Here is a 14,009-nt window from a genome sequence, read left to right as displayed (position 1 = left end):
AGTTCTTTATAAGTTTGATTTTATTAATTGCTTCTATTTTCTCCACTTCTTTACTAAGGCAAGGCTCATAACTCAGTAGTAGAAGACATCACACATTCATTCCTAGTGGCTCCAAACAGAACTAGAAAAGATTGTTGTTCTGACTGAAAACTCGAAAAGCCATCATTAGTCTGCATGTACAAGGAATGGGAAATTAAGACCCACGGTCCACATATGAACCTATTTTGTGCTCCTGAAGACCCTCCGAACAGCTGCTTTTTATTTTTGGAAATGTATAAAGCAGAGGTAATTAGGATATTTTTGAGCAGCAAAGAAAGAAAAGTAACGGCCCTTCCACACTGCCCTTTATCCCAGGATCTGATCTCAGATTATCTGTTTATCCCAGGTTATCTGGCAGTTGGGACTCATATATTCCAGTTTAAAGCAGATAATCTGGGATCAGATCCTGGGATAAAGGGCAGTGTGGAAGGGCCCTTTATCCCAGACAAAAGAAGAAGGAAGACAAATAAGAGCACCCTGATAGGTTGAAAGAAAATACGCACATTTGAAGAGTACTCAACTAGGGGGTGGAATCAAACATCACAAAGCCATGACTTTGGCCCAGTTGCGATCTCTTAGTCTAATTTACCCCAAAGGCCTGTTTTTTTTGTTGGGGGGGGGGGGTGAAGGGAGAAAAATCATGACACTGCTGTCAGCTCTTTAGAGACAGAATAGCTAATTTTTTTCATATTGGAAAGCACCATTCCTTTTTTCATCTAAAAACATTCAGAGCATACCCCCATTCCACCATCACTGCCACCATCACAGCTGCATCTGAAATTCAGGAGGATGCTAGGGTGTTCCTCCGAGTCCTGAAAGGGTACAAAGCAAAATTCCTTTACCACAACTGTCACTAAAGGAAGGGATTACTTCCCATCCATCACTAAAGCAACATGATAGCTTAGGTGGGAATTTCAATAGTGCAGACTAAGTTAATGATGGGTTTTGTGGTGCCAGGACTGACATGAGGGCCACACAAAGGCAGTAACATGGGCCATATGTTGCCTACCTCCCCTAATGTAGAAGGTGTAAATCAATGTAACTAATAGACCACATTTTCAGTATGTGTGAGAGAGAGGGTGAGGGAAATGTTAAAAAAAAACAATTTTAAGTAAAAGGCTGTTGTGGAGTTTTAACCACATAAGTTAGCCTTGCTCATTTGTAACTGCTTGGTATTCCTATTTACAATGATGACACTATAGTTACAACTATAAATGCCCTCTGATCTACCAAAAGCTGCACCAAGTGACAGAATCTCATTCCTGATCTCACTGCATCTCATTACAGATTGCTGGTGGGAGAAAGCTGAAAATGTCATCCAGCTGCACCCTGCTCACCAACAGAATAGACCTCCCTCGTTCAGTGCAGTTCCTGGCTGTTAAAGCAGGACCCCTTCTACACTGCCATATAATCCATGCTATCAAAGCAAATAATCTACATTATCTTCTTTGAACTGGATTATATGAGTCTACACTGCCGTATAATCCAGTTCAAAGGAGATGATCTGGATTTTATATGGCAGTGTAGAAGGGGCCTGGGTCTGTGGAGTTGGATCAGGGGACAATTTGTAGTTATAAATGTATAACTGTATCTATGATGTAGGATCTTATGGTTGTTTGTAGAAATAAATAGGTAAATAGAAGCTTTATCACAATCTTTAAATCAAGATAAACTCTGCTATGTAATAAGATTGTTACTTATGCTTGAATGTAACAGTAACTTTATTCAGGTTCAAAAGTTCAAAACACACACAGGGCAACAGTATATAACAGTCCTTTTAAATATGCCTCATTTCCTTTTTAAGTAATCAAACTTAGGAGAGCATGACAGCCATTTTATTCCTGACCAAATTCCTGTCAGCTACTTTCTCTCTCTCCAGAATAAAAGTGACAGTTGGAAACCATTGGTCTCAGTGTCAGGCTAGATGCAGCAGCCAATCAGAAATCTGGCTGGCTCAGCCAATCAGCTATCACCAACAACAACTCCTTTCCAGTTAACTCACCTCTAACATGGAGTCTCTTTTATAATCCCTCACAGATCTTAACTAATATAAATAAATAGTAAAGATTGTGATGAGTTCAAAGAATGGAAGAACGGAGTGATAGACAGACTGCTTAAATATGATTATGAACATGGACAAACACCATGAAAGTACCAGGTCCTGTCTGTTCTTGGATCTTAATCAGGGTCAGCTCTGGTTATTACATGGGAGAATGCCAACCAATAGCAGGTGCTGTAGGCTATATTTCAAAGGCAGATTCATGAGGGTCAGCTTTGGTCTATGGGCAAGTTGAGGGCACATATACACATGTTTATAAACATAGATATGGATATAACTGAATCAAATTCAGCCATAATCCATTCTTACAATTATTCCTTGGTGGCCCTTATTTAACAGCAAACAGAAGACATGCATTTGTTTGTAGCACTAGCAGTCATTTGAACTCCTAACTAAAATTACTCACTCATAATCAGAACAACTACTTAGTTTTAATGACACCCTTGCTGGTCTTCAGGTTTAATAGCTCTGTGGTAAGGCCTCATTCCTTTGCTCTGTCTTGTTGTCTAGTCACAGACTCCACAGCTAAATAATACTTTACATAGCTTCCATTCCAAAATAGTTTCCATATGTTCTGCCTCTCCTAGTGCTTTGGAAGAGACTAGACTCAAGCACTCCAGCACAAGGCATACACTGGGCTTTCAAATGTCCCATGGCAGACTAACATTCAGGGACAGAAAAATAACTATCATGTTGTCTTAACTGATATTTTAAAAATATTTTCATTATAAGTCAGTTAAATGTATTAGACAGATGTATTATATGAGTGTGCCTTCAAGTCACCTGTCGACTTATAATGACCCCATGAATTACATAGTTTCTTAGGCAAGGAATAATCAGAGGTGGCTTTGCCAATTCCTTCCCCTGAATGTAGCTTATAGTATCCATATTAGTTATGTTGCCCATCCAAATACTAACCAGAGCTGAATCTGTTTAGCTTCCAAATCAGATTGATCTGGTGCCTTTAGGATATTTAAGCACAAATAGATGTATACATATGGTTGATCAAAATGTCTTTGGCTTTAAAGCTTTATAGAGCCAAACACTTCAAGATTTCGAGCTTATTAAGACTAATCTGTATGACTCCAGACCTTGAATATGCCATTTATGACCGTTTTGATATGCTGCAAGACCTAGGAAGTATGGGAAAATCTTATGGGAAGCTTGTCTTTTGAGACCGTACGAAACATTTTATGAATATGGAAAAGCTGCCAAATTTGGATTTCTGTATTTTTATTTATTTATTAATGTGCTTGTTTATTTATAGTGGACGTGGACCACTCCACTTCAAATCCATCATGGCACATTTGGCTGTGACACAAATAGCTTGGGGAGAAGGATAAACAAATACACACAAGATATTCCAATATTTCTATTTTATCCATTTAGGCCCATCGACCTAAGTCTTGGCAAGTACTGCTGTCCAGTCTTGTTATCAGCATCCCCATGTGGGCCTGAACAACAGGAAAACCTAAAAAGCAGAAAAAGGAAAGTAAGCCTCAAATAAAGTTGAACCATTGGCAGCGACCACGAAGCAGAGCTCACCAGTCTTTCTAAATATTTATTTAAAAGCAAGCTGAAAGCAAACACTTGTTTTTTCTCAAATGCTTGCAGACCTCTCTGTCTCCTTATCCTATTCTAAGGCAGCAACAAAAGAGCTTTCAAACTTCCGAGTTAAAAGCCACAGGTTTAGAGACCGCACACATCTTGTCAGCTCAATGCCAGCCACAATTGTAAACATGTTGCAGAATCCAAATGTACTTACTAAAGGATCTTATATATCCCACCCACATGCAGATTTGCATAACTTGGATGCAGATAAGCATTACTTTTCCAAAACAAAGCATTAACGGATGACTTTGAAAAAAGGATGTGCTTTAATGGAATAAATGGCAGTGAATTTGTCTTTGCATCTTGTACTTTTTTCTGTCATCTTTTTTTAAAAACTTGGTCTATTAAGGAGAAACAAAAAACAGATGGCAACCTATTCCACGAGTCTGCACCTGATGTAGGCAACAACTTGCTAGTGGCGCAGTGGGTTACAACCTTGTGCCAGCAGGAATGATGACCTGAAGGTTGTGCAGCTAACCTGAAGTATCAGCTCCAGCTCCATGCAGGAGCATGAGAGAAGCCTTCCACAAGGGTGGTAAAAACATCAAAACATCCGGCCGTCCCCTGGGCAACATCCTTGCATAAGGCCAATTATCTCACACTAGAAGCAATCAAGTCGCTCCAGACACAAAAGAAAACTATATTTTATGCCACAAAACTTATTGTTTTGGACACAGTAGACTAGTATGGCTACCAGGGTTCATCTTCATTGTAGAATTAATGCAGAATGACACTACTTTAACTGCCATAGCACAATGCTATGAAATCACAGTTGTTGTAGATTTACAGGGTCTTCTCTGCCAAAGAGTGCTGGTGCTTCTCCAAACTACAGCTTACATGATTCCATAGCATCAAATCATGGCAACTGAAGTGATGTCAAACTGCATTAATTCTACAATGTAGACACACCCCTACAAAGATTGTACGAAGCAAGTAGTATAGGCAATTGATATTCCAGTAAATACTCCAGGAGCTTTATTTAACAGAGAGATGGAATAAGAATGCTCCATAATTTCACCCCTCTATATACAGATTGAGCCCCCGGTGGTGCAGTGGGTTAAACTGCTGAGCTACTGAACTTGCTGACTGAAAGATTGGCGGTTCGAATCCAGGGAGCAGAGTGAGCTCCCGCTGTTAGCTCCAGCTCCTGCCAGCCTAGCAGTTCAAAAACATGCAAATGTGAGTAAATCAATAGGTACCGTTTCGGTGGGAAGGTAATGGCACTCCATGTAGTCATGCCGGTCACATGACCTTGGAGCTGTCTATGGCTTAGAAATTGAGATGAACACACAACTAGACTTAACGCCAAGGGAAAACTTTTACCTTTACTATTTATACATTTCAGTGCATGAGTAGGGATGTTAGTGATTTTATGGAACCCCCAGGGTATGTATTGAAGAACTCACATTTCATAGAAACCTTAGGTTAACTACTTCACTATGTAATGAGCTATATAAAACACAATAATGGTTCAAAACATAAGTAGTACACAATATGTATATTAGAGCATCATATACATATTACATTCACAGAATCAATGCTCAGTCCTATGGTATATAAGCCAAAAGTATCTAACTCAGTATTATAAATCAAACGCAATGATATAAGTCTCTGCAGTCCTAAAAGGATTAGATTGGCTTAAAGGCAAACCGATTCAGAGTCTCTGCAGTTCTGGAAGGATTCCTCAGGACTCCACAGGTTTTGGATCAATAGTAAAGCCAAGGAGACAGAGCCAATGCTGATGTAGATCCTGAGTAGCTGGTTATTGACTGGAGTAGGTGGTTATATATCCGTTCTTGCCATTTACAACTGGTTCCCGGGTTTTATCCCAGTTTCAGTAACCCTTCTTCTTCTGGTAAGCGGCAAATGTTTTATTATTTCTTTATTGATGGCTCTGCATCAGGTATTCTTAACGGAGATAAAAATAAAAGGAAATTTGTCTAATGTTGTGCTCTTTATAAGATATAAATCATAAATTATATAGACCTTGTTAAAATAGACATGTCAAAGCACCCCAAGGTATGCGATATTCTAAGTTAAAAACAAGGAATTACCTTTTCCCCAGACATAGTAGTAAACATATCTACTCACATGTTTGCAGTATCAATATGCTGCTGTGGATTTTGTGGTGCGAGCAGCCATTCATGGTACCCTAGTGATTTAAATACCTGATTACAGGAAGCAGGTGAGGCCCAATTTGTCATTTAGACCATGAGGGGTAATGGTCCTCAGTTTGTGAATCCAGAAGGTTTCCCTTCTGAGGAGACTAGTTTTGATGTCTGTGTAGCTAGTAGCATAAACCTTCTCTAGAGCAAGAAATTTAAAACTGTTATATGGGTGAGATTTTTGTTGTAAATGGGTGTATAGGGTGGAGTCTAAACTTTCTCTTTTAATTTTTGATCGGTGCTCTTGTATTCTGATTTTCAGGGGTCTGGTGGTCATACCTATATATAATAAATCACAAGGGCATCGAATTGCATAGATTACGTTTTCTGATGAACAAGTCATATAGTTTTTCAAATTGATTTTGATGTGCAGTGATGGATGTTGGAATTGCTTAATATTGGACGTGAGACCACAAACGTCACAATGCCCACACTTAAAATGCCCTGTGATAATAGTCCTGGGTTCTAAATTAGATATTTTGAAATCAGAATGAATGAGAATATCTTTTAAATTTTAGATCTTTTGTGTGCTATAATAGGTGCATCTCCATATGTTCAGGCGTATATTCAGATCACTCACAAAGGTGATGGCTAGAGTCACTGCACTTGAAAGGAAGCCTATTGAGATTGTGAACAAAATATACTTGATATTAGGGTGTCAGCCCATTAAAGGTTTTTTAGTGGCTTCACAATCTGCACTGAACTGAATTTACATCAATATGCATAACACAAATCATTCCCTTCTGAGTTGCTAAAATGTGAATGAATGGATGAGTGGATAGAGTATCCTTGTACTTAATATTAGGTATAATATTGTACTTCCTGGTAGTTTATTAGAATAATTCTGAAAAATGATTTTTTTAAAAAAAAAAATCTAGCAATACCTCAAAGGCACCAAATCCTTAAAGGCACCAATGGTGCTGTAGGCTTTATTTCAGAGAAATGAATTAACAAAGCTATATCTGTGGGCCCTTCAACACAGATATATAATCCACAATATCAAGGCAGAAAACCCCACAATATCTGCTTTAAACTGGGTTATCCGAGTTCACACTGCCATATATTCCAGTCAAAGCAGATAATGTGGGATTTTATTTAGCTGTGTGGAAGGGGCTTAGGTATTCCTTGTTGAACAAAACCCTGTGAAATCCATGGGATCACCATTAATTGACAGGCAACTTGAAGGCACATACAAATACAGGTCCTTTTATTTTAAATCTGCCTCCAGTGATTACCACCACATCTTAGAATTAAACCATGTTATTAGTGAAGCTATGAATTAAACAAGATACATTTTACATGGGATTCTTTTTTCAGGAAGTAAAGAAACTACCTCAACTAACTAACAAGCTAACAATATACATTGTATGTGTATAGCCTCTAAAATTCCAATAAAAGAAGGTTTAGGATAATACACTATAATTAACAATTTCAGACTATTACAAATTTATTATTTCTAACAACTGACTACTTAATCACACAATATTCAGTCAAACATTGGCTATTTCTCATTACATTTCAATTTATACAAATGGGCAGAGAGGTAGGGCATGAATTTATCTCTGCCATAGCTCCAGACCTATTAGGCTCCCAAATTTGTCGTGAATATTAAGGGAGCCTTGAGTTCCCATCTGGTTTCAAAAAACCTCATTATACCCTTACAGACAAAGATGAGGTGTAGTTTTCCAGGGGAAAGATGTTTTCTCCGTTTACCAACATAATTAGATAAAGTCAACTTTGTTACTGAAGTTAGCCAAATTTGGAAAACCTGCACCAAAGTTTTGCAATGAAAGCCCCAAATTTTGCAATATCCACAAGCACAGATTCGTTAGGATCTCCAAAATCCAATCAATTTCATTCCAAACATGTGACAATGCTTGGTTTGCCCATTTAAAAACATTCAGCACCCTCAAAAACAAAGAATAGTTGTCTCACGTGACAGTATAGTAAACACCCCAAAATAAAACATGATCATATATGTGTCAGAGCTTTGCCACTGGTGAGTAAGTCAATTACACTGACTGATGGGAATTCAAAGAAATTGCAAAACTTCAACACAGATTTAGGGGAATCGGACAATGGTAGGTTTAGGGTGTTTTAGAAACTCTGGCTTGAGGTATTTGTGTCTCAGTTTGGGGAGCGTTGCAAAATGGGAGGTTTTTATTTTTGCAAAACAAGCACAAAACCTTTGACACAAGTTTGGATCATATCAGACAATGGTAGATTAAGAGGAGATTACTAGCAAGTTCAGGTTTTGAGTACACTAAAAATGCAGGAGAGGAGGCATTACAACAAAGCATTAATTTGGAGGAAATTCGAAATTTGGGATTTTGTAGTTAGCAAAACTGATAAATTCAATGAAGGTGAACTGGAATGGAACTAAGCAGAGATGTCCATAGGTAATAACTGCAAGAACTCTGGCTTCTTTCTTCAAATGAAACCAAATAGCTATTTGTTTATTTAAGAGACATTTTTTAAAGTATTGTCGGATTTTAAGCAATTCTTTTTGTGAGCTGCTTTGAGCCCACTCTGTGAGAAAGGCAGTATGCAGGTGAATTAAATAAATGTATAAAATAAATAGAATGAGTAGCTGAAAGAATTTGGAAGTAGTAGTTCAAGTTGTAGGAAAGTGTATGAAAAATTAAAATGTCAGAATATGTTTGTACAAATAACTTCTCAACACCTGGGGACCATGTTAGGCCATTGCTGAAGAGGAGAGAATACAAAATGGCAGTTTAAAGGTTTGGATGAATGGCACTTCTATGTGACAAAACCATGTGAAGAGCATGCAAACAGAACATGTGTGGAAGCCGCTGCACATTAAAGTGTAAACTAGGAACAGCCATGTAAGATATTGCAAACATCAACATACACCTATTAATTTACGGTACATAAATGTAATATCCTTTCACTTGATGCTTTACAAAGCCACAAATTATTTTAATGCATATCCTTACTAATAGACCACCCACATCAGACAATGAAGAATTTTATTCCCAGAGAAAATGAGTCTGATGTCACTCCATTGTAATGTATTGTTAGCATCAAGACTGAATCGGAGGTCAGAGTCAGTTTTCCCTGGTATTTCCTACCCTGTCATTTGACAACAAAATGATTTAAATTCAGGACATTAAAATGATGTTCTTAAATCTGGTCACATGCATAAATAATCACCCTTTGGAACAGTTATCTTATTGAGTTATCATTCTCAGCTATCCAGAGCAAATACCCAGAGGCCATGCTAACTAGAGAGTTCTGGGAGCTCTGGTCCAAACGATGACTTTTTTCAGTGCTATAAAAATTGATTGTGGGTTTGACCTGCTCATACAGCTTCCGGTGTCAACCACAAAAATGCTCTTGAAATGATTTATCCTCACCTAAGGAACTGCTTATATTTTTGGTTGTACAATGTTGGATATCACTTGGGAATGAGCAAAGAGCATGACAAACCATTATTTGGATGTACTCCAAAACTATTATGTTAAGCTCTATCGAAGCATTCACAAACCACCACATCTGGAGGAAGACAGCCTGGGATAAACTTACACAGTGGACAGGAAAAATGAGCGAAATACCTTTGGAAACATATTCATGTGTTTGCCATGCAGCTAAATACAAAAAAATCCACCCAAAAGTGATACCTTCATCAGGATAGTTAAAAAAACACAAAATTCATAATTGAAACTTTTGACGTTTAACAGACTTCTTCATCAGACAACGATGTTTAAATTATACAGGAGAAGAAAAGTGACAATGTTAAAGTCATCAGCCTACATTCTGTTTCAGATACAGTAGAGTCTCACTAATCCAAGCCTCGCTTGTCCAAGCCTCTGGATAATCCAAGCCATTTTTGTAGTCAATGTTTCCAATATATCGTGATATTTTGGTGCTAAATTCGTAAATACAGTAATTACAACATAACATTACTGTGTATTGAACTACTTTTTCTGCCAAATTTGTTGTATAACATGAAGTTTTGGTGCTTAATTTGTAAAACCATAACCTAATTTGATGTTTAATAGGCTTTTCCTTGATCAGTCCTTATAATCCAAGATATTCGCTTATCCAAGCTTCTGCTGGCCCGTTTAGCTTGGATTAGTGAGACTCTACTGTATTACTTATGTTGCCAGTTTAGATGGTCTAAAGCTTCAAAAAATTTCATTTTGTACTTTGTGCTTTGTGTTTTTTAGTTTAACGCCGTAAAGGCATTGCTTTTTTTTTGTGAATTTTGGATTTTGTTGTGAAGACCTTTGGCACATTAGAATACTTTGTGCTGGGGATGAACAACTTCCCTGTATTAACTGGCCATAGAGGCCTCCTTAGAAGCCATTATGTACTGAAGCAACAATCCCAGAAATATATTGCTACCACAATTTCTATTGTATGGAAAACATCACTCAGGCTGTCTTGGGGATAGTTTGGGGTGGACAACAGCTCTCTAATTAACTGTATTTGTAGCTGTGGGGCAATAAATTGGGAAACAGTATACTTGAAGCTTTTTCTGTAATGTCCTCTAGACCCACCCCGCCCCCAAACATCAGTATAACAGAACATAAAGTATCCATCTATTTATTTATTTTTAAAATTATCTATTTCATGCAGGCATGTCAGCCCATGATACCCGTAAATTTTAAGTTTTGAAATTTAATCTGCATTTTATCAGTGGATTTTAATTTGTATTTCAACACTGACTATCATGTTGTATGTCTTTTAATAGTGCTTTATCTCTTTTTTGTATCTTGCCTCAAGCCACAGGGAGAGGCAAGTAATAAATTCATTATTATTATTACTATTATTATTATTATCACTAGAGTCTTTCATTACTGTGCAAACACATGACAATCCAGTATGTGCAAAAGCATAGCTATAGAAAAGCATTATCAATTGGTGATAAATGACTACTTTAATCATTCTGAATACATACATAGTGAAAGTTACAACTGATATTTAAAACTCGCACGTCAAGTTGAAAGTTACCATATCGCTATGGTCTTGTCTAGTTTATTCACGTATTGCTTTATGAAATGGCCCATGATAGGCAACACTGCTTGGGATGTGTACACTCATCCAATTGTCAATTTTTTAAAAAAATAAGGTGTGTTTTTGTATGTTGTGCATGGAAACATGTGTGATATTTGCATATCTGACAGTCTGGACAGATAAAATGGTGCAACATGTATTACATGTATCCATTCTTATTGCAAATCTGCAGATCCGAACGGGTCCTATTCCACCTTCAAAACATTGTTTCTCAATATCTGAGACTTCTTGATCCTCGCAATAGTGTTTCTTCTTTCCGTTAAACATTCTTTAGAAAACAGGAAGACACTTCAAGAAAAAAACAAAAGATACAATGATTAATCTATTCTATAGACTAAGGCAAAATGTAAAATGGAACATTTGGGCCTAAATCCAACTGGGCAACAGATAATCTTATACTAGAAGAGAAGTGTAAAATGTTCCTAGGAGTGCAGAAAAGCACTGCTGTGCTCAGAATCCAGATCAGAACCATATGTGCTTCGAAAGGATCCAACAATTGTAATAAACACTGGATATATGTTACAAATATTCCCACTGCCAAGGGTGGGGGAGGAAGAATGGAATAAATAGACAAGGGGGCAAGGGTGGGGTGGTGAAAAATAATAAACGTAATGGAAAGAACAAACAAACTCAATTATTTTTGTGTTATCTGAAATGGCATCACTGATTTCTCAGGTGTGCCTACTTGAAAGTAAGTCTAAATGAGAATCAGTGGAAAAACTGTTCTGCAGTGGAATAACCTGTCTTGGAATGTGGTGAAGTTTCCTTCCCTGGACGTCTTTACGTTGAGACTGGATGGCCATTTGTCAGAAGTGCTTTGTGTTTTCCTTCATGGCAGTGGGTTGCATCGAATGACCCTTGAGGTCTCTTCCAACTCTATGATTCTATAGAAAAGTAGCATTTATTGTACTATGTTTTTAAAGGCATTGCCTATGTTGTGAAGTCATCTTGAGTCCCCTCCGGGATTGAGAAAGGCAGGATAAAAGAGCCCTAAATAAATAAATAAATAAATAAAGTTTTCCAATCACAAAGTCTTTTTAAAAAATCTATGGGACTTATTCTCCAGATTTTGTTGGTTTGCAACTCCCAACATTTCTTTGGATGATTTACAGCTGATGGAAGTTGCAATCCAAGAATATATGGAGGACTGCACAATCCCAGCATGACCTATTAGCATACTTTCCAACATTTAACAGATGAAAACCAAGAGCTTCAAACTCACTTTGCATCAGCTGAAGTAAGACTTAGAAAAATTAAAAGCAGCAGGAAAAATGAGATGACAGAGGATTGATCTAAACTATCCATGCCAAAGTGAGGCAGCAGAAGCATACAAGTTACACTCCATCAAAGAATTTCAGGCAAGATGGGATGTTGTGTTCTCCCCCCTTTTCTTCTTCTTCCTGTAAGGTAGGTCAAATTGTCATTGTGAGTTACCCAAGTTCAGCACTGGATGGGGCTTTCCCAGGCCCCTTCCACACAACTGAATAAAATCCCACATTATCTGCTTTAAACTGGAATATATGGCAGTGTGGACTCAATTCAAAACAGATATTGTGGGATATTCTGGGTTATATGGCTGTGTGTAAGGACCCAAAATCCTCTAAGGGTGAGCCTACAGTGAGTTTTACATCTGGAGTTGTGTAGAAGAAGGGATCTCAGCACAATTTTGTTGAATCATTACACCGCATCCCTGGGGGAAATTGTAGGGTTAATTTACACCCAGATCCCCCCCCCCCCAAAAAAAACACAATAACTACAATCACTATTGTTTCTGTTGGGTTTAAACTCAAGCTTCATAGGTACAAAGTAGAGAGTTGTTGTTGATTATTTGTCCAGTGGCTTCCGACTCTTTGTGACCTCATGGACTGGCCCTGTCAGCCCATGTCACCACCCCCATCTCCTTCAAGGTTAAGCCAGTCACTTCAAGGATACCATCCATCCACCTTGCCCTTGATTGGCCTCTCTTCCTTTTTCCTTTCATTTTCCCCAGCATCATTGTCTTCTCCAAGCTTTCCTGCCTTCTCATTATGTGGTCAAAGTACTTCATCTTTGCCTCTAATATCCTTCCCTCCAGTGAGCAGCGGGGAATTATTTCCTGGAGTATGGACTGGTTGGATCTTCTTGCGGTCCAAGGCACTCTCAACACCACAGTTCAAAAGCGTCTGTCTTCCTTCGCTCAGCCTTCCTTATGGACCAGCTCTCACATCCATATGTTACTATGGGGAATACCATTGCTTTAACTATGCAGACCTTCCTTGCCCTGTGATGTCTCTACTTTTCACTATTTTATCATTGCTCTCCTTCCAAGAAGTAAACAACTTCTCATTTCCTGGCTGCAGTCTGCCTCCGCAGTAATCTTTGCACCTAGAAATATAAAGTCTGTCACTTGCCTCCATGTTTTCTCCCTCTATTTGCCAGTTATCAATCAGTCTGGTTGCCATAATCTTGGTTTTCTTGATGTTTAACTGCAGCCCAGCTTCTGCACTTCTTTCTTTCACCTTGGTTAGAAGGCTCCTCAGCCCCTCCTGGCTTTCAGCCCTCAGAGGGGGAGGTTGCTTTTCTGCTTTTATTTTGTGCACTCTCTTAAAGGGCTCATAGACCCCTGCTGCCGAGTGCCTTAAAAGCTGTTTTCTTGGCGAGATTGGCTCACAAGGAGGTTGCCTTTGAATGCATCTAGAGTGAATGCAGTCTGGTGAAACCCAAAACACCTGGAGGGCCGAAGTTTGCCAATGTCTGGTGTAGACGCACCCTTTGAGAAAGGGCAGGCATATTACTAATGACTGAAAATCCCAGACCGGTACAAAAAAGGCCGGTACAACTTAAAATCAATCAAAACATAATCTCTCGTTGTTAAAACAACGGAGAAGGGCCCAACGAGGACGCCTTCACTAGGATTCTGGATCCCTTCACTCACACCCGCAAAATCACCATAGCAACGGGGCTCTTCCCGCAGGTGACCCTCACCCCCTCCGCACTGCAGCTGGAGTTGTTCCCGTACTCCCCCCCCCCCCCCCGTTCCAATACAAACATATTGGGCGGCCCCGGTCACCCACAATGCCTTGCGACAAAAAAGCTGCCTTTTGAGACCTAGGCGG

General features: G+C 38.7%; 1 protein-coding gene across 1 annotated transcript in view; it reads right to left on the bottom strand.

The window, feature by feature from the left end:
• Positions 1-3,314: 3,314 nt before the first annotated feature.
• The window catches only part of LOC134298704 (actin nucleation-promoting factor WASL-like), a 31,153-nt gene continuing 20,458 nt past the window's right edge, over positions 3,315-14,009 (bottom strand). Inside the window, exon 5 of the mRNA XM_062979766.1 lies at positions 3,315-3,569. Within this exon, the coding sequence (XP_062835836.1) occupies positions 3,484-3,569 (86 nt within the window). The 3' untranslated portion in view covers positions 3,315-3,483. The remainder of the gene's footprint in view (positions 3,570-14,009) is intronic.

This window comes from Anolis carolinensis, chromosome 4 (assembly GCF_035594765.1).
Source record: "Anolis carolinensis isolate JA03-04 chromosome 4, rAnoCar3.1.pri, whole genome shotgun sequence".
NCBI classification, from domain to species: domain Eukaryota; kingdom Metazoa; phylum Chordata; class Lepidosauria; order Squamata; family Dactyloidae; genus Anolis; species Anolis carolinensis.
The sequence above is the reverse complement of the archived record's forward strand: the minus strand, read 5'-3'. Positions and strand labels throughout refer to the sequence as shown.